General features: G+C 42.6%; 1 protein-coding gene across 11 annotated transcripts in view; it reads right to left on the bottom strand.

Annotated features, from left to right (window-relative positions):
- The window catches only part of PLCE1 (phospholipase C epsilon 1), a 375911-nt gene that overhangs the window by 98265 nt on the left and 255522 nt on the right, over positions 1 to 22124 (bottom strand). For all 11 annotated transcript variants that reach the window (XM_078346073.1, XM_078346074.1, XM_078346075.1 and 8 more), the window contains one exon: positions 5518 to 5663. In XM_078346073.1, the coding sequence (XP_078202199.1) occupies positions 5518 to 5663 (146 nt within the window). The remainder of the gene's footprint in view (positions 1 to 5517; positions 5664 to 22124) is intronic.

Below are 22124 nucleotides of genomic sequence, written 5' to 3'. Positions count from 1 at the left end.
TCTACTAAAATACAAAAAATTAGCTGGGTGTGGTGGTGTGCACCTGTAGTCCCAGCTACTTGGGAGGCTGAGGCAGGAGAATCGCTTGAACCCGGGAGGCAGAGGTTGCAGTGAACTAAGATCACATCACTGTACTCCAGCCTGGGCAACATGGTGAGACTGTGTCTCCAAATTTTTTTAAATTTAGATTAAACTGGATTACAAAGTCATTGTGTAAGATATAAGGCATCCAAAAGAGAGAAAGAAGTACAACATGACAATGCCCATGTGCCAACCTCTCAGTTTAAAAAATCAAAGATCAACAATGTGGTTGAGGCCCTAGTGTATTCCTCCAAGAGCACACACTCTATTCGTCCCTCACCAGACTGGACCACCACTGGGACTTTGGGGTCCTCTTTTCCTTAATATTCTTCATACTTTTCCAATATATGCAGACATCACTAAGCAAGTTACAGAATTGTTTGTGCATTTTTTTGTTTTGTTTTGTTTTTTTGAGACGGAGTTTCACTCTTGTTACCCAGGCTGGAGTGCAATGGCGCGATCTTGGCTCACTGCAACCTCCGCCTCCTGGGTTCAGGCAATTCTCCTGCCTCAGCCTCCCGAGTAGTAGGGATTACAGGCACGCGCCACCATGCCCAGCTAATTTTTTGTATTTTTAGTAGAGATGGGGTTTCACCATGTTTACCAGGATGGTCTCGATCTCTCGACTTCGTGATCCACCCGTCTCGGCCTCCCGAAGTGCTGGGATTACAGGCTTGAGCCACCGCACCGGGCCTGTTTGTGCATTTTTAAACTTTATGTAAATAGTATCACATGGTAGATATTCTTAGACCGAGGTCCCTAGTCTCTGGGCCACAGACCAGTACTGGTTCATGGCCTGTCAGGAACTGGGCCCCACGGTGTGAGGTGAGCAGCAGATAAGCAAGCATTACAGCTTGAGCTATGGCAGCCATCAGATCAGCAGGTTCTCACGGGAGCACAAACTCTTCTGTGAACTGTGCATGTGAGGGATCTAGGTTACACGCTTTTTATGAGAATCTAATGCCTGATGATCTGAGGTGGAACAGTTTCATCCAAAACCATCTGCCCCCACTCCCACGTTCCCAGTCTGTGGAAAAATTGTCTCCCATGAAACTGGTCCCTTGTGCCAAAAAGGCTGGAGATCCCTGTCTTGCTTTTTCTTTTTTAACACAGCCTTAAGTTTGCAAGATTCATTCATGTTCAAGAGCGTAGGAGAATGAGATAGTTTGTTAACTGTGAAAGTGACTGGAAAAGATCTCTCAATGTAGCAGAATCTAAGGTTGCAGGAGAGAGAGCCAGTTGAAAGGTTTGAAAGGCAATCAAGTCATAAAAGTAAAAGGATTTTATAATTTCATCCCACTAAATCCAGCTTGTCCTATACCTGGATTCTTATAAGACAGTGAGAATTCTTTTTGGGGGAATGAACGGGAGGTACAAGAAATGAAGTAAAGGAATGAATGAGACATGGTTCTCATTGGTCTCTTATTGTGTGAGTAATGGAGTAGTTATGGTTCACTTGGGGACAAAGGGCAAACTCCAGCAAAGATCAATTCTTTATTGTTGAGTTGAGAACTGACACTACTTTTAAAAGTTTTATTTATCTTTATGATTATAAAGGGACTAGATACTCATTGTAGAAAATCTGGAATATATAAAAAATGTAGAAAAACCACTTATAATGCTACTGTACACAGATATTAGGTATATTTCCTTCCAGCATTCATCCTATTCTTGTCCACATGGGTATATAAATATTGCTGAGGTTATTAGGGATAGACTGTTTTGTTCCCAGATAGCTTCATGTATTATGTGTTACCTGTTTTCCAACTATATAAAAACTTTTTGGGCAGGTGCAGTGGATTTTGCCTATAATCCCAGCACTTTGGGAGGCTGAGGCAGGGGAGATCACTTGAGATCAGGAGTTCCAGACCAGCCTGGGCAACATAGAAAGATCCCATATCTAAAAAAATATTAAGAAAATAGCCATTGTGCTTTTGCACTCCTGTAGTCCTAGCTGCTTGGAAGCCGAAGTGGGAGGATTGCTTGAGCTCAGGGTAAGAGGTTACAGTGAGCTATGATCCTGCCCCTGCACTCCAGCCTGGTCAATAGAGCAAGACCTTATGTCTTAAAACTTTGTTTTTTACCTTATGTCTGTAATCCTAGCACTTTGGGAGGCTGAGGTGGTGGATCGCTTGAGGTCAGGAGTTCAAGATTAGCCTGGCCAGCATGTTGAAACCCCGTCTCTACTAAAAATACAAAAAAACTATCAGGGCATCATGGCAGGTGCCTGTAATCCCAGCTACTCAGGAGGCTGAGGCAGAAGAATCAATCAAACCTGGGAGGTGGAGGTTGCAGTGAGCTGAGATCACACCACTGCATTCCAGCCTGGACGACAGAGTAAGACTCTGTTAAAAAAAAATTGTTTTGGCCGGGCATGGTGGCTCACACCTGTAATCCCAGCACTTTGGGAGGCCGAGGTGGGTGGATCATGAGGTCAAGAGATCGAGACTATCCTGGTCAACATGGCGAAACCCCATCTCTACTAGAAATACAAAAAAATTAGCTGGGCGTCATGATGCACGTCTGTAGTCCCAGCTACTCCGGAGGCTGAGGCAGGAGAATTGCTTAAACCTGAGAGGCGGAGGTTGCAGTGAGCCGAGGTCACGCCACTGCACTCCAGCCTGGCACCTGGTGAGGGAGTGAGACTCTGTCTTAAAAAAAAAAATCGCTTTTTACAAACATCATTTTTGATGGCTATATAATATTCCATTATCTGGATGTATTACATTATTTCCTTTAGCTATTTTCCTATTGTTGTTCCTTTGGGTTATTTTAAATTGGTACCATGACTGAGTAAATATTGATTATAAATCTTTGCACTTCTTACTAGAGGCTCAATAGAGCTAAGAATTTAGTTAGAGGAAGCAAAATGTACAATATCTATTAAAAACCAAAGTCACTTAATAACAAGTGGGCTTTCTCTTCCCATTTAATTGCTTAAAGAATAATCCCTATTATGTTGATAATAGTTAATTGCTTTCAAGTCTAAAAGTGCACACATAAGCTCTGCCTCCATAATCATTGCATCATAAGAATATCTGGCCACTTATCTCCCGTGTACAGAATAGCTGTGAACAGAAGACCTATTATACCTGGTACTTTTGCCTATCTACCTGTAAAGATCAATTTAGTTTTAAGCCAAATAGGAGCATGAAACTAGGCAGCAGTGGGTCTGGGGTGTGAGACAAAATGCACTGGGATCAGTGTTGAGGTCTGTCCCGGTTTGAGATTATTCTTCATTTAGGGAGATCAGCAAGGTCTGTGGTCTTCTTGGATTTTGGATTTAAACTAAGTTGAATCTTGAAGTCCCATTCACTCTAGGGCCCCACAGGTCATTCTGAGGCCATTCTTGTAATAAGAGAATCTAGAACATGTTATGCAGCAGCCAGCCTCCAAGATGGCCTCCCGTGGTCCACACCTCCTGGTTTTGTGGCTTTGTACAATCTCCACCCACAAGGAGTCCATGCTGGTCCTATGTGATCAGTACAATACGGCAGGAGTGACTGTGTGATTCCTGAGGCTAGCCCATAAAAGGCATTGCAGACTCTGTCTCCCTCTCTTGGATCATTCACTTCGGAAGGAGCCAGCCGCTGTGCTGTGATGACAGTCATGTCATGGGGTCAGGAAGTGAGGTCCCCGGCCAACAGCCATCACCAGCTTGCCAGTCAGACACAGAATGATAAGCATCATTAAAATAAAATGACTATCGAAATACGATAATTCTTTTCTTAAAAGAAATGTAATACACATTTTCTTTTTCTTTTCTTTTTTTCTGAGATGGTGCTTTTGCTCCTGTCGCCCAGGCTGGAGTGCAGTGGTGCAATCTTGGCTCACTGCAACCTCAGCCTGCTGTGTTCAAGTGATTTCTCTGCCTCAGCCTCCGGAGATTACAGGTGACTGCCACCACATCGAGCTAATTTTTGTATTTTTAGTAGAGACACCATATTGGCCAGGCTGGTCTTGAACTCCTGATCTCAGGTGATCCACCCACCTCAGCTTCCCAAAGTGCTGGGATTACAGGTGTGAGCCACTGTGCCCAGCCTACACACTTTATAGAAAGTTGATCATGAAGAGAATAAAAATCATGTGAATAATAGCCTCCATTCTCTAACCTTGTTGTTGTTGTTTTCACTTTTTCCTTCTTTTGAGTCACGTCTGATGTATTTGTATGACTATTTTAAATCTCAAGGACATGATCATTGGGGTTTACTCAGTTAAGAAAGTTGAAAAGGACAGAAAAAAAACTAGAACTCTGAGAGTTTTCATCTCCTCCCCTAACCCGGAATTCCTACATAGGGACCCGGATAATCAAAGAAAAACTTCAGTTAACATTATGAAGTAAAATTCATTTGTAGTGAGAACCCTCATGGGGATGGTGAATCTCATGAAACCATAATAACAATAGCTTCTCTTTATGGGGCTTTATTATACACCAGGCATGCGTGTGAAATACTTTATATTATTTCACTGAATTCCAACTAAAGATGTAGGTACTTTTTAGTATTACCCTCATTTTGCAGACGAAGAAACTGAGGCTCCATGAAGTCAAGTAGCTTGCCTGGATCACACAACTATTCCTTGAAGGAACTAGGATTTGATTTCCCGATATTCTGACTCAAGAACTCATTCTCTTCTTCCTCACATACAATGCTGCCTCCCACAGGAGTGAGCACAGTTACTTTACACCAGGTAACTGAGGTTGAAAGGGGATAAAGCAGGGACTTGGTGAAGAGATGGTGATTTTGTTATTAGCTTGATGGAAAAGGCATAAGAGTAGGATATCGTAGTGGTTGAGATCATGGGCTCCAAAATCAAGGGTGCCTGCATTCCCAGCCATGCCAGGTGAATAACTTAATTTCTCTTCATCTTAGCTTCCTCTTTTGTATAATGTGGAAATAATAGCAGTATCTACCTAATAAACCTGTTTTGAGAATTTAAAGATACAATGTAGGGAATGTCCACAGCCCATGCTTGACATACAGTGTTTGATAATAATGAGAGCTAACATTATTGGAGGCCTATTGTCAATGTTAGCCACTGTTATCACTAAGGGCAGTTGAGCGTACAGCCCTGGAACACTTCATAAGGCAGACCTGAAAAGAGACAGGTAACAGTGGGGTTTACAGGACAGGAAGGGGAATAGTCAGTGGTGGGGTTGATGGGGTTATGCAACCAAGGAATTTCACTCAGCTTGGCCAAGAGCACAGGGTCACGGCAGACCCAGTGAAGGAGGACTGTGGCTGGCGCACAGGGGCTGAATTCCGCAGCATCTTTGAGTGACAGGGCCTTTGGTGCTGAAAGATCAGACATTTCCCAGGATAATCATTTCCAATTATCTAGCTTCGGTATAGGTGACTCCCTGGACAATTAACTCAGTGCCATTCAGGTGGTGAGAGGAAACCATGCCAAGATAATAGCATTCCCCACTGATTATACCTGAGGCCAGCCAAGAACTCCATCACAGCATTGTAGTTGCCCATGTTCCAGCAGCATTTGGCCACATGCACCAAATATGAAAAGACTTCCCGCTTCTCCTCCATGGAGCCTGCCGTGAGGATCAGCCACGTCACCCAGGAGCTCACCTGGAAAACACACAGAGACATTCACAGGAATTATGCCCTAGAAGCTTGGCAACTTATTTTTTCAAAAGCATTCTTTTGTTTTTCTAAAAATACCAATTTGTTATTAGGAAATGAAAGACCTATAGGTCCTTAATCTCTTAATTTCTTGTAACTCTTTATCTTCCTTAAAACGAGAAGCTGAAAAGGGCAACTCATAAAATCCTTCCGATCGAAAAAATTTCTTGAGACTATATGAAAATAAGGTCTAAAAATAATTTTGATTGAAAGATAGCTCACTGATGAACATTAAAACAAAATGTACTTAACCCATCAAAGACATTTACCATTAAAATACATAATATCAAATGAAAAATAAAAACACACAAACTTTTACAAATGTCTTATCTATTGTGCTCCTCAAATGACAAAATAATATGAATGAATATTTATAGAGCACTTATTATGTGCTCTACACCTATATTCTAAGCACTTTACCTATATTACCTCCTTTATTTCTCTCAATAGTTCTAAGAGTCAGAAAATGTTATTGTCCTCAGGGACGTGTGTAAGGTCTTCAGCCAATAGGTGGCAAAGCCTGTCTGCTCCAGAGGTTGCACTATCAACCACTCACAAAATGCTGATGTATTTACACAAACTCTAATGTTCTCCAATTCTGGGCTTAAAGTTGTTCTAATGTGATTTGTTTCTCCTGCTACACAGACTGGAGGATAATATTTAAAAATAATTCACACCTACGCCCTCCCCTTATGATATGCCACCTCGAAATCATCTGCTTCTAGTCTAAGATTATTTTGCTGCCACCTTTATTTTGGTGCTTGGATACTGGTGTCCACCCAAGTTACTTTCTCCATCCTGACTAGCATCTGGATTGATAAGCTTGGTGTTGACCTCACATGGCCCTACTAGCTACGCGTGGTTCAGCATCAGTGTTGAAGCCTGGGCAGCAACACATTTCTCTGGCCTAAAACAGAGGCCCAAACAGAGAGTTCATGGTGACCCATGACAACTGCAGGAAATAAAGTGGTCAAGGTCAATGGCACACTGCCTGTGAGTGGATAAAATGGTAAGAGTTTGACTTATCATTAACTTTTTAAGGTCACAATTCTTGTTGAAGTCAAAACTAGGACTCCCAGTCCAGTGCTCTTTCATCTCATGAAAGGTGACAGTTTCTTTTTTTTCTTTTTTTGAGACTGAGTCTTGCTCTGTCGCCCAGCTGGAGTGCAGTGGCGTGATTGTGTCTCACTGCAATCTCCACCTCCCAGGTCAAGCAATTCTCCTGTCTCAGCCTCCCAAGTAACTAGGATTACAGGTGCCTGCCACCACACTTGCCTAATTTTTGTATTTTTAGTAGAGACAAGGGTTCACCATGTTGGTCAGGCTGGTCTTGAACTCCTGACCTCAAGTGAGCCTCCTGCCTCAGCCTCCCAAAGTTCTCAGATTACAGGCGTGAGTCATCGTGCCAGGCTGAAAGGTGACAGTTTCTTCAGACTTGGCTCTAGGTAGGTCCTCCTAAGCACTCAGCTTGGAGCTGCATATGTGAAGGCAGAGCAGGAATAAAAGGAGAAAATACTGAGAAAAGCCCAAAATATGCTAAAGAGATGAAAAAACAAAATGAAAGGAATGGTTGCTCATACCTGTTTCCTGTCCCTACACAGAAACGAACAGGAAAATCAGAACAACAGGGAGTATTAGTGATAAAACAGATCTATTCTCTGGTATGAGCCAGAGGCACTGGAGTAATTAATAATCTTCCTCTTCCCTTCTGAAACAGACTGAAGTAAAACATGCTGGGCTACCTGCCACACCCAAGCCCAGTCCTGAGCCTAGCGGGCTCCCAGCATGTACCTTTGCCCTCCATCTGTTCTGGACTTCACTGGGCCCTTGGGTGGCATCAGGAGAACAGATCTGGAATCAGACCCTTGGGAAAAACCCTGGTCTGCAGCATCCCAGGATCTGTCTGGGATTCCTAGTGCTGACCCCTCTCCTGCAGCTATGAACAACCGACTTGTCCTCTCACTTGGTTCCTTGGTTAAAAGTCACCTTTGTGAAACCCTGGCTCACTAGAACAAGAAATTATTTTGCTAATAGAGACTGAGTCATTGGTGCATCCGTCTAACTCTTCCTTTAGTCTGACTGGCTTTAGATGAGCCCTATCCTACAAGGGGAAACCAGCAGCAAACTCTTAGCCTCATAACCCTACTGAGACTTTGAGTTGGAAATTCAAATGCTTCCCACAAATAAAAATGAGATCCTGAAAAGTTAAAAAACAGTTTCTCAAAGTCACCAAACTCATTAGTTGTTGAGGCCTCTGGCTATATTCTTTCCATGGGTTTAGCTCCTTTCTGGTTGAAATTGATGGCAAATCAGGCTCTCTGGAAAGTCCTCGTTCTTTCAGGCTGTTCTGATACCATGCATTAACTTTCCAGTCCAGTGGCTGGAAAGGGTTAACTCAACTCCCCCTGGAGAGGTCTGCTTCACAGGGCAGGTAGAGACCACCACTTGTTTTGTGTCACAATCCTGATCACTCATCCAGATTTATTTTCTATCAGTCAAGTCATTTTCCATATACTTTCCCACAACGCTAGGAAAAAAATAGCGATACCGTATTTCACATGGAAACCTAATTTAAACCAACTGTTCCATTGCTGAGTGTGAGTCCCCAGGGCCCCTGTTGTTGAGATTACGTAAGCACTGTTATCATAAACACACACACACACATACACATCAACATCTGCTTATAAACCTCAGGGCCAATTCTTATTATGGTCTGATGTATTCATAATTTTCTAAGCATTAAGTGGTGAGAGGGTCACTGCTAATTATGAAATAATAAATGACACAAAAAGGAAATGAAGATTCAGTGACAAATGTCAAAATGTTGACCAAAGCATAAAAAGGTGGTCACATTTACGAAGTGGAAAATGGGATGCGTTGCCAATCCAGAAGGAATTTCAGGGCACTGCAATACACAGAAAAACAAGAAAATCACATAGACATAAAGTACTATGGTTTAGGCATAGAGCGTGCTACTAGAGCAGAAAGGTGTTAACGGTAGCAGACTGTTTTGCTTATTTCAATAGTAAGCACAGAATAAGGAGAGAATCTGGCCCCAGCCCGATCCTTTAAGCACCTCTCCCAGAAGGTCTGGGCTTAACCTGACATCCTAACCCCCTGGACCATGCCCACAACTCCTCCACAATTGCCCCTCCCCAAATATCTTTCTTCCTTCTTTTGCTTTTCTCAGTACTCTTAGGTCGAGCCAAACAACAGTTTGCTCTCTTTTCACATCGAATACCTTATTGGTGTCACACACACTCAGTTTGGAAGGAATGTTCTTGAATCATTCAAAATGACCTTTTCCTGGTCCACCATGTCTCTTGTGTCCTCTGTAAAGCCGAATCTTTACCTTGGCCCACCAGGTCCCTGTCCATTCTCTAACCTCACCTTACCTGTCCCCTTCTTTTAGGGAGGTAAACTAGGCTTTTTAACATCTCAGGAATCTTGAACAGGTTGTTCCTTCTGCAGGAAGTCTTCCCCATCACCACAGATTCAAATTTTTATTTTATTTTTTTGTAGAGATGGGGTATCACTATGTTGCCCAGGCTGATCTTGAACTCCTGACCTCAAGTGATCCTCCCACTTCTGCTTCCATAGCACTGGGATTGCAGACGAGCCAACACACCCGGCCTGGCATTTTATTCATTTAACCCTACGTATCCTTTAGGCTGCACTGCCCTGATACCATGCCATCAGGATCCTACCCTGGGCCCCAGGTTTCAGAAGGCTCCACACTGGCCCTCGTCCAGCTGTGCCCTCTCCATCAAGTAAAAAGTCTGTGGGGTGGAGGGGACATGCCTGTCCACAGGCTGTGTACTCACTTCTAGATCGTTTGCCCCTTGTAAACCCAGGCCTCCCAAATTCCTTGTCCAGATGGCACCAAGCCCACTGCTGGTCTGCAAGTGATATTTATCTGGCTCGATCCTCCAGAGGGTAAATTGTAACCCCTAGGCCTAAAGCCAGGCCAGAGGGCAATGGGGGATGGGTGTGGTGTGTGGACGGGGTTTGAACTTGAGGCCTGAGGTATCCACATGCTGGCACACAAGCCAGGATGGGAAGAAGAGGTGGAAGGCCAACATGATGGGGCCCCCCTTCTACTTGCACCTTGGCCCCCTTTCCTTTGGGGGTAAAGGGTGAGGCTGCCTCCAGGAGTCTCTGATAAAAACATTATTTTCTTGAGCAGAACTTCCTTGACTTCCCACCTGGAGTGTGTCCACACACCGTGTGTTCTGTGGTGCCCCACATCACCCTGACCCTAGTGCACACTTAGTGCTGCGATCCTCATGAAGGCAGATGCTGGATCTGCTGTGCTCACAGTAAGTAGCAGTGTCAGTGACCTGTCAGGATCTGCCCTCAGTAAGTTTAAACAAGAGTCAGTGAAGGAATGAACATGAGAATGAATGAATGAAACTCACCTCCTCTAGGGAGGCTTTTCTGATGGTTCACCTAGCACCTTCCATTCCATTTCTTCCTATTTCTCTTCGACTTAATGTAGGACCTTGAGTCCAAAGTTTCACTTGGATTCTCACCAGTGCATGGGTTTGCCTCTGGTTTATTTTTGTTATATTTGTGTGCCTGACTCTTTCACATGGGTCTGTTCTGTCTCCCCCAGCAGACCCTAAGACCTCCAGGACAGTGACCATCTTTCCCACATTTCCAGCATGGAGTTGCTCAGTGTCTCTGGCAGACAGGCAGGCCATCCAGAGTCCCAGGAGGCCATGGGCAGGGAGGATTCTCAGCTTCCAAACTCTCAGGGATTATATTTGGGAAAAGGCCTGAACACTTCCCAGTGCTATTCCCAGGTCCAGAAAAAGGAGACAAATGACTTTCTGCCAAAAAGTTTCTTGAATATGCGAAGTGGAAGTTTTCATAGAGATGATCCTTTGTAATGGGTATCTGGTCACTCTAACCGCAAAGGTTGAACTCAGATGGCGAAGTCTCCAAAATACAATGAAAGTCTAGACAAAGCTACTTGCAAGTGGTTTACGTGTGGTGCACATCCATACCTGTTCTCCACGGAGGTTTACTAAAACATCTTGAACTAGCGCATGTGGGCATATACACACACACAACATGCCTATATGTGTGTACACAGGCACAAATGCACACACACAGACACACACATCCCTGCACAGGCAGTGTCCCTCAAATGTGGAGCACTGACATAAAAGCACTGGGGGTGGTGCTTGGGTGTTTGTTCAAATGTAGATTCCAAGGCCTCATTCAGACTAAGAAATCACTCTCTTAAGGCCAGAGATCAATAACTTGCATTTTTAGATAAACTCCCTGGCGATTCTTATATGCACTGGAGTTTGAGAACTCACCCAGGGGCTCAGTGACCTTTTTCTGCACCCCAGGGCCTTGAGTCAGAGTTCAAGCATCATTTCTATAGTACCAGTGCACAACTGTAAATCACCTCTCCAGCCTCACTGGTTAACTGTACCTGAGGCTGAGACTGTAACCCATTTTGAAACAAGGGGAAGCTGGAGGGAGGCAGCACAGCGTAGTGGTGGAGTCGGGCACTGGAGCTGGGTGGATATGCGGGCACTCCCAGCCCCACTGTTTCCTGTGCATGCCCCGGAGGCAAGCCATCTAACTGCTCTGAGCCTTGATTCCCTTTCCAGTAAAATGGGCATGCTGTTTATCTCCTAAAATCGTTGCGAGGATGAAGATAGAGAGGATGTATAAAGATCTCAGCATGATGCTTACTTAGTGTGCAGTTAAGAGCTTGATAAATGTTCACTACTGTGACTGCTCTGCTGATGCTAGTGCTGTTGTAGAGACGCTGCCCTCCAGATAACAGAGCACAGAAATCCTGAAGAGTGGAATCTCTAAATCCCACTTGCTAACTAACAACGTGGACCAGGAAGAATCTGTGACTGCCCTGAGAAGACTGTGCCCCAAGCACAATCCTGTCCTAAGAGGATAACTCAAATGTTGCCTCTTCTCTCAAGGCTTCCCTGGCTTCTTGCTAGGAATAAAAGAGCATGTTTCTATTATTATAGCCCAATCATTCATACATACATATATATGCGTATATCTGTGTATATACACACACACATAAATATATATATGTATAGTTTTTTTAAGCTTTTATTTCTTTTTAGAAAAAGAGTCTTGCTATTTTGCCCAGGATGGCCTCAAACTCCTGCCTCAGCCTCCCGAATAGCTGGTACTACAGGTGCATGACACTGTGCATGGCTACGTGTGTGTGTGTGTGTGTGTGTGGTGTGTGTTTGTGTGTACAAAACGCTGTCCTAGACCAATTTCTTCCAATGGTAAACTCCTTAAAGGCACAGGCCATGGTTCATTCATGCCAGGATCTCAGTCCTGAGGATGCAACGCCAGCATGTTTCCCACACCCAGGCATCCTCTTTGACATGAAGTGGGTGCAGAAGAGTCTCTTGAACTCCTTGTTCTGCTTGGCGTGGTTCCACTGATGACTCTTTGCTTAGGAGAGACACAGGGGAAAAGGCAAGTATCCAATCGTAGCTTTTTCAGAGCCTCAAACACAGCTCAGATTATACTCTCCCCTTCCCCTAAACTACATCACAATTGTCTTCAGAACAAATTCTAAATTTCTTTTTGGCTTTCAAGGATGTCACCATTTGCTCTAAATTTCCATCTCCAGTATTAATTTTTTACTGTTACTGCCACTTATCCAGATAACAATCCAGTCATACTATGTGCATCATTTTCTATTCTTTGCCTATTCCTAGGCTCTGTGCTGTTTTTCCATCTGATTCCTTGTGTAGGGGGTTTTGTTTTGGCTGTCTAACATCTTAAGCTATACAGGTTACACGGGGCTGACCATGCTCCTTTCTGCAAGCCTGACCTCAGTGATTTGTTCAAAGATTGGCATATGACCTAAACCAGCCAACTAAAGCCCTTCTTGAGTCTTTTACTAAAGCCATCAGTAAAAGAGACAACCTTTCTGTTGGAATAATAAACTGTAAAGATAAGAGCCTGGAGCTGTTGACAGCTGTCTTTGCTACAATATCAGGAAAGCCTGCCTGAGAAGGAAGCCAACACCAAGGAAAGATGAAGATAGATTTTAAAAACATTGGTCAGATTCCTAGATGCAGCCATACCTGAAGCCTTCTGTTGACTCCATATACATAGACCAATTTCCTGTTTCGTTTGAGCCACTTTGAGTTGAGTTGCTGTCAACTTATAACTGAGAAAAGAACCTTGACAGATATATCTTGACTTGAGGTGATCCTCCCTCTTCTAATAAATGCTTAGTGAGTATTCACTATATAGTACACACCATGGTGGGCACTAGTAAACAAGACAGACATGGTATCTGCCCTTCAGTAGCTTGGCATCTCATGGGGGAAAATAACATAGGAAAGTAATTAAATAGCAGTATTGTTGATGTAGTCATTGGATAAGTACAAGACCGACTTTACCATTTATATGCTGTCATCTTTAGAAGTCTGGTTTTTCTACCACTTCTTGGTCCCAGTTGGCCTCCCAAAGCACTTTATTTATATCTCTATAGTAATGCCTAATTTTTCCACAAACAGTTACTGCATGCCTGTGAGTTTGCCTGGAACTATGCTAGGCATGAGGGTGGGAACAGTTAAAGCAAGTATAAGAAAAGTAAGAAGCATACTCTGTCTTGCAATTAAACCCGTTGTATATATGTCCATTTTCTCTAAATCGTCACCTCCGTGAGGGTAGAGAACGTTATTCTGGGAATCTTTCTATTGTTTGCAGAACGTCTTGCCAGCAGTTTGTAAGAGATAGTTGATTATTCTTAAATTCTTCAACTGTAAATCCCCTAAATACTGTACTCAGAAATTAGGTTCCAAATTCACTAGAGTTATTTACTGTTTTAAAATCGACTAGGGAAAATATTTTCACTGAGATTTGCAAATGCCATTTCTAGTTAAATGGAATTTGGGGAATTGCCAACAGCTATGCAGAACGTGTTATTCTCTTCTCTCTCACCATACTGAATTGAATTAATGGCTAATTCCTCGTGCAGCCAATTATTAAATGCTGTTTCCAAGTAAGCCTCATTTCATGCATACTCTCCCCTTTGTAATAGCATTAATTGATACCACTAGAATAGGGTCCTGGTTATTTCATTGCATTTTAATGTGATGGGATTAAAATTCATCACTAACAGTTTACCTAAAATGTCTTGATATAAGTGAGCTGTTAGCTCCGAACTTTCCTGTTCCTATTGTAGGACAATTTATAAATCAATTTATTTTCCTCTTTGCATAATTTTAATAATCATAATTACAATAACAACAGTCTCTATGTATTTGGTATGCTTGTGAGAGGGACACTGCTTATCCTAGCCTTTCAGCTCTACCAGGCCAGTACTAACACTGTTCCCATTTTACAGATGAGGAAGGTGAGATTCAGAGTGGGTAAACTAGCTTGCCCAAAGCTTATATACCTGGAAAGTAGGAATGAGCCTAATCAAAATCCTGTGCTTTTAAATCACCATGCTCTTCTATTTCCATTTTCTCTTTTATGAAGATTACACTTAACAGTAAATGAGACTGTTTGCTAATTTACTGTTGAGTAATTGATACTCCTAGAACAGGGTCCTGGTTATTTCATCCCATTTTAATATGATGAGATTAAAATCCACCACTAAACAGTGAATTCGACTGTTTGCTAATTTACTGTTGAGTCTAATCTTCATAAAAGAGAAAATAGAAGGTAGTAGAGCATGGTAATTTAAAAGGACAGGCCTTTAAATTTTTAAAACTTTGCTCCCCAGAGAGCCACCTTGATTTACTGGGCAAAGAAATGCTTCGGCATTGTGCGGAGCTTAGCTCCAAAATCAGAATGATGCAGCCGAGTTGCATTCCCTTTAGAAACAGAATTCAGCATTCTGAGAAGTCACAGAGAATGTAGCATTGGTGCTTGCCAGTTGCTTACAAATGTTCCTATTCTGTCATGATTCTAAAATTTTAGGTTTCTTATGACATGCAGAATAGGACAGGGTCCTGCTGAATCGGAGAAGAGTGTGTGAGGAAGGCCTGTGCGAGATTCCGTCACTGAAGCTCACTCACCCAGACAGCTACATATCTCAGGCAGAGGCCAGAAAGCCAGGGTATACTCCTTAGTAAACCTCACCCCAAGCTGCTGCCACTGCTGGAGTGCCTACTCCCTGCAGCCCCTTCACTCCAGCTAAGTTGGGGAACTTCATCAAAAATATACTTGCTCATTCCTGAGTGTCTACCCTCTAGATCTCACACTCCAATGCGCACTGGTGCACATGGTGAGCAAGATGAACACAGTCCTTACCCTCCCAGGAGGTGGTGGCATCTGCACTGCCCAGCATGACCTGTCCCTCCTCATCTGTGATCTGCCTCCTATGGGGGGACTCCTTTACCTCTCCTCACTGAGGAGATCTCAGCTGGGCAGTGCTGACTCTATCATAGGCTGGGTTTGCCTTTTCTGACATCAATGAAATAATAGGACACCAAATGCTTTTACAGAGTCTATTTAACATGTATTAATTCATTTAATCCTACAACAACCTGATGAGGTATATGTCCTTATCATCTGCATTTTAAAAATGAAATTGAAGCAGTCATGTGCCTAAGATCATAAAGCTAATTAAAGTGGTGAAGGTGGGAATCCAACCTTCACCAGCCCCAGAGCCCAGATCCCACGTACTCTGCTGGCGTACATCTGTTTTTGAATGCTGTGTTTCTTGTAGCTCTGTCTGGGCCTATTTTATTTCATTTTTATTTTATCTTATTTGAGTTAGGGTCTTACTGTCACCCAGGCTAGAGTGCAGTGGCATGTACATAGCTCACTGAAGCCTTGAACTCCCGGGTTCACCTGGTCCTTCCACCTCAGCCTTTCCAGTAGTTGGGACTTCAGACATGTGCTACCATGCCTGGCAATGTCTTGGCCCTTCTTGAATCTCTTCCTATGCTACATTCTCTCCATACAGGTTTCCCTTGTTCTACCCATCCTTTCTCTGCTATTGGCTCCAAATGTTTAGCTTTTATCTTTTGTATCCAAGAATGAACTGGAAATTTTTACCTGGAGTACCCAAAGCCCATCCTGTTCCCAATCCTTAACTCCTTCACCTTCCATTCCTACATCCAGTTAACGTCTAAGTAGCCCAGATGTCAACTCCTTCAGGAAGCCATCTCTGAACCCTCAGATAGTTAATGAGTCCTTTATGCTAATAACCTTCTTCTTGCGCTTATACTGCACAAAGAAGATCAAGCAGGCAGCTCTGCGGCTGTGAGCTGTAGGGTAAGTGATCATGCCTTACTTCCAGTACTGCAGTCCCCAGATGCCCTGGGCAAGTAGGGCGTTTGGACAGTCTTCTGGGAAGGGAAGCACCAACATGGAGTTGGCTGCAATGTTTTATGCATAACTCAAAAGATGTTATCAAGCACCTTTCACTCTGTCACTTGTGCTGGGAAGCAGAAAAACACAGGATCTGGAGCCAAAGGAATGTAGGTTCATTTCTTGGCTCTGCCTTTCACTATTTCTATGACCTTGAACAAGTTTCTTACCTACCTGAGACCCTATTTCCTTACTTATAAAATGGGGATAATAAAATGCCCTGTATCATAAGGAGCATGGTGACTAATAAAAGGGACAATAAATATAAAGGACTCCGGTGACTGGTGAGAAGTAGTATATGCTCGATAAATGTCAACTAATATTGATAATTTAAAAATAATAAGCAGCTCCTTCTTCAAGATGTAGCAGTCGTGGAAACAATGTTGGCCTTTTTATTACAGTGGCAGCTTCCCTTCACTATTTAGCAGAGAGGGACTTTCCAAGGATTAGATTCTCCGAAAGAATTATCCTTCATTTCTTTTAAAGAAGCCAGAAAGGAGAGGCAGAGGAAAAGTGGCAAAGAAAAAATGTTCAGAAAGAACATATCAATAGAATATCCAAGGAAAGTTGGCAGTGGGAAGCAGAAGAAGAAGGGGTCTGGGTCAGGGCTGTCTGAGGCATAGGGACACAGGGACATGGCCTGGTAGGTGGGGGAAGTCCTGGAAAAATACTGGTGAGTCATAGACAGGTTCTAAAAGGGCAGCCACCCTGAGAACCCAGGGCCTTTGTCCAGGAAACATCAGGTACACTGGACTGCAGTTACAATATTTGATGGGCTGGGATTACACCACATCACATGACACTGGCCCTTTCAATATTTTTCTTGATTTTTGAAAAGTTCATCATCTTTTCCAGGCAAAGAACAGATCCCAATTCTGAGTAAAAACTAACAGCTGTACATGAAAGGCAAAAATTCTAGGATGTTCAGCACAGGATACAATTACTGGATGTGCCTCACCAACTACCTAAGATATAAATCATGAATGTCCTGCAATGAGATCGTGTAACTCGGGAGTGGTAACTGCCCTGGTGGAGCGAAGCAAAGGAACCTGAGACAGACAGATGAGAGCATGGAATTCAATTCTGGGAGTCAAACAAGGGCCCAGCAGCCTGGCTGCAGCTCTTCCAAGCTGCACTTGGTACTTCATTTGTCTTGTTTGTTGACTGGCCTGCTTATTCATATGTGGCAACCCTCTGTAGCATTAGATTTTGAAAACTTGATGGGCAGACTGATCTGCCAATTTTGAATTATTCTCACATGCTCTGCACAAAGTAGATGCTCACTAAATATTCTGGAAACTGCTCTTATCTCTTTCTGCTCCAAAGATCCCAGACAGAAACAGGTCAGCAATGTTTTGTGGTAATATTTCCCAAACTGTGTTCCAGGGAACGTGTTCTACCAGATGTTAAATATTGAATATTTTCTGAAGAAAGTGTCTGGAGCAATATAATTTTGGGAAATTCTAGGATAAGCATTTTGGGAGGCCAAGGTGGGAAGATCACTTAAGGTCAGGAGTTTGAGACCAGCCTGGCTAACAGGGCGAAACCCTGTCTCTATTAAAAATACAAAAAAATGCCAGGTATGGTGGTTTGTGCTGTAATTCCAGCTACTCAGGAGGCTGAGGCAGGAGAATTGCTTGAACTCTGGAGGCGGAGGTTGCAGTGAGCCAAGATCACACCACTGCACTTGTACTCTAGCCTGGTTGACAGAGGGAGACTCAGTCTCCAAATAAATAAATAAATAAATAAATAAATAAATAAATAAATAAATAAATAAGAAAAGGTTTTTAGGGGCAGGATTTTTTGGAGACTTTCATGTGCTAACATGCATGATAAATCTTTAAGCAGCAGCTAATATTCAGTATTTCTCAAGTGCTTTTGACCATGTAATTTTTTCCCCAAAGGAACATCAATTAATGTTTAAAAGAACTGCAATATTGACAGGGGTCTCTCTGAGCTCTTTTAGCCTGAAGTCTACATAGCCGGGGCTTTTTCCACCAGTAGTTCAGATGCATCTGGCCAAACTGAAAATACACCCCTCCTTCTCTAGAAACTACTTGGGGTGGGTGGGCTCCAGGAGGTAGAAATAGAAATAGCAGCATAGGGTTTTATAATTGGTGTCATATATCCAGAATCAATATGTCATTGGAGGAACATTAAAACCAAAACATAAAGGAAGACTTTTCTTTAGACTCCAAAGTGAGGAGATGAAGGCCAATGGTTATTTCATAGCCAAGGCTGTCATGACGGAATAACCCAGACAGCACACCAACTTTTAGCTATGTGGTTCTACTACATAATGTAACAACTGGTAAGTTAATGGACTGTAGAATGTTTGAGTTGGAAAAGACCTTAGATATTATTTAGTCTATTTCTTTTATTTGATAGATGAAAAAACAGAGAACCAGAGATGTCAGGTGACTTGCAAAGGTCACACAGTTAGTGAGTGGTAATGCTGAGGCTAGACCCCAGATGTCACCTCAGGACACCTTACAGTCGTAACTTGCAGGGTTTGTTATCTCTGTGAAGACGGTCTGATGCGTCACCACCTGGGTGAAGAAGTGGCACATGAAGAGGAGGAGGAGAGCTGAGAGCAGCAGCAATTGCTAAAGCTCTAACCTCAGATGGCTTAAGAGATGGGGCAGTGGGTCCTAGTTAGGCAAAAGCCAAGGAACAAAAGGGAGAAGAGACAGGGCCATGAAAACAAGGGTGCCCAGCCTAGGGTCTGCCACGGCACAGCTCTCAGCAGGCTGAACGGAGTCCAAGAGGCGGCAGTGGTGGCAGACATGTCTGCAGAATTTCGGATATGCTGGCCTTGAACTTTTCCCCTCTAGCTTCAGGCAGAAGGTCCACCAGCTGTGCCCTGCAGACTGGGCTACAGAAGGGAAAGGGCAGAGGAGAATGGGGATTTGGGGAAGAATTCTAGAATGGAGGCCCCAACAAGGAAAACAAGAGAAATAATGGCGCCATTGCTATTTGTCTTCATTCGGAATGGCCAGAGAGGGAGAAGCCAAAGGAAGAAAATTTCTGCTTCCTTGAAGAGAGGAAGCTGGCAGGAAGAGCCTTCAGGGAAAATTCTGGATAGGATCTGTTTTAGGAAAGAAGGGAGCAGCTGCTCACCAGCTGCTGATTATGGGCTGGAGACCCTGATTAACAGCTCAACAGGCACAAAGCCAAGGTTAAAAGTCACAGGAATTCAAAGCCTAGGACCTGGGGAGGCTGAAGTGAGCCTCAGACCAGCAGAGGAAGGGGATTTATTTTGGAGACTGGGGCCATGTAGCTGGCAGGACTTGAGTGATTTCGGTGAGTGAGCTCAAGTTAAAGCCTGCTTGTTTTCTTCAGGGTGGTCAGTTTAAAAAGTTCAGGATGTATTGACAGTTCCTGTATAAGTGACAGACCAGTTTGGGGATCTAGAGGTCTAGTAATTTAAGGGTCACATAGATTCTTAGTAATAAGGAATGGGGGCCAAATACCAGCCTTGCTTTTTTTTTTTAATAGAGAAGGGATGAGTTTTAACCTCAGAGGAGTAAAGACATGTTGTATATCTGGCTCAAGAAATCTCCTTAAAAAATATTTACTTGGGAAGTGCTTATGGCATAGATAGAAACTGAAAAGTAAAAGAACACCATTCAAATATTAAAACATGACATCTTATACCAAAAACAAACAAACAAAAAAACACCCACCTTAACCGAAGCAAAAAAAGATCGTTTTTGGCCTGTGGACTGGACAAATATTCTGTACTAGATGTGTAGGGTAGCCCAGGTTTGAAGTCAGAGGTGCTGGCATCAAGTCTCAGCTCTAGTATCACCAATTGTGCGATACTGGGTCAATTACTTAATCTGTCTTCTATGTCCTTCCATTAAAAGCAGGCCTATGAGCAACACCTACCTTACAGAATTGTGGGACTAAAGGACATAATATGAAAGTGCTTTTGGATACTTAAACGCATAGTTGAATGATTAGCCAATTTTACTTATATATATACGTATATAATCAATGATTTCTAGATATGACATTTGATTTTGTGAGGCACTTGCATTAAACTGTGGTGTTTCTTTGAATATGGCAATTACAATTTTTGAAGTATCTTATTACATGTCCCTTGCTGTTCCACCACTTAGTCCTTCCTGCATTGGACAACATTATTTCTTATATTCATGCATAGAACATGTCTACATTATAGCCAGCCTCATGCTTGGAATTCTATGCTTTTATATGTTTTCTGGAAGAGGTAAGAAATTTGTAAAGGATATTTTATGCCCATGAGGTACTACAGGCAAACTGACATCTGCTAATAAGAGAACTAAAGCAAGTTTTGCTATGACTTGATGAGAGCTGAGTATATAATATAAAACAAAGAATATCTGAAAACTATTTGCATATAAAATGGACTAAAATATTTATTCCATTTTCTATTTTTCTACTTCTTCTATTTTTCAAAGTGCTGGCAAAGCCAACACTTAAATGTTTTCATCAAGTATTATCTGAAACAAAATTGGCAGGCATGTATATTTTTTTCCTTTTAACTCTAAGTTAGTAGACTCTACCTTCTATCAAATATACCCAACACCTGTAGCACATAAACTCAGGCCTAAATTTCCTAAAAATGCTGGACATGTTTTAGAATTTTAATGATAAAACCCAGATGTCCTGTTTTAAATGCCCTGGAAGAAAAGAAACATACAACCTTACACAGGACTGTCACCATTTTAAATCTGATTAAACTCTACACCAAACAAGGAATGGAAAGAGTATGATGTTTGTACAAACAATCCCTTAAAGAGTATTTTTCAAATCCACTTAAACATTCTAGAAAACTTCTGAAATGTGAACCAGCAATATTTATTTACATTCCACCCACCCCTGGACTGAAGTATTAGTTTGGGGTCATGCCTTGGTGCTTAGAGCAGGAATTGTGATGATGATTAGTTTGGTTCTCCAACCTGTGCTTTGAGGCCCACATGCAATGAGCCCCACTTTGGTCACTTATGTGTATGTCAATACTATTTAGAGCCCAGTGATTCTTAAATGTAGCTTGGTTTCAGAACCACCTGGGAGAGTTTCTTCAAAATATCCTATTGTAGACTCCACAGTTTAGTGTCTAATTCAGTAGCTCTGGGGAGGGAATAGGAATCAGTCCTTACATAAAGTTTTCCTAAGTGATTCTAATAAAGGCTTGAATTTGAGAATCACTGATCTAGGGCCCTGGCTATTTACAAACTCTAATGTGCATGGGGATCTTATTAAAATGCAGATTATAATTCAGTGGGTGGGGGTAGGAGCAGAAGGTTCTGCAGTTTCAATAAATTCCCAGATGACAGTGATGTGCTGGTTGGGGGACCACACTTTGCATTTTGTTCTCTTCTGTCTCTTCCAATATGGAATAGTTCCCCTATTGTTCCCCGTCTTCCCTGCCCTTATGTAATTTCAAGATTTACAGGTCTTACATTCTGTAAGATGGCTCTTAGCCTGGGTCTGTCTGATGTTTCATGACCAGACTTAGGCGATGCTGTCCTGGCAGAAATACACAGAATGAAGCTGGGCTCTGCTTGGTGCATCACCCAGAGGATACATGATGTGGAGGGCTTGCACCACTGGTGATGTCAATCTTGATCACCTGGTCAGGTTGGTGTCTGCCAGGTGTCTCTCTGCCACACAGTAACCATTTTCCTTCTAGTAATTTATTAGTATTTGTGAGGCCCTATTCCAGGAATGCACCAATATCCCACTCCTCATGTACCCTCTATTACCTGCTTTCATTGACAAATACTGCCGGAATCAGCCACCTCTATGACAGCTACCAAATGGTGATTTATAGTTCCTTCATTATTTCTATATTTATTAGTTTCATTCTTTGATAAGAACTTTCCTTTCTCTTCCATTTATTTAGTCACATATTCATTTAAACTGGCATAGTCAAATAGATTATAATTTTTTTAATTATACTGGAATCCACTACTCTATTTTGAAGCTCAAATGATCCCAAAGTGGCACCTGGTCCTTTTGATATGCTTCCATCATCATTGGAATATTTCCTTGGTTTCTGGCATAATAAGATAT

This window comes from Callithrix jacchus, chromosome 12, assembly GCF_049354715.1.
Source record: "Callithrix jacchus isolate 240 chromosome 12, calJac240_pri, whole genome shotgun sequence".
In the NCBI taxonomy this organism is placed as follows: Eukaryota; Metazoa; Chordata; class Mammalia; order Primates; family Cebidae; genus Callithrix; species Callithrix jacchus.
This window is presented reverse-complemented; position numbering and strand designations above follow the sequence as displayed.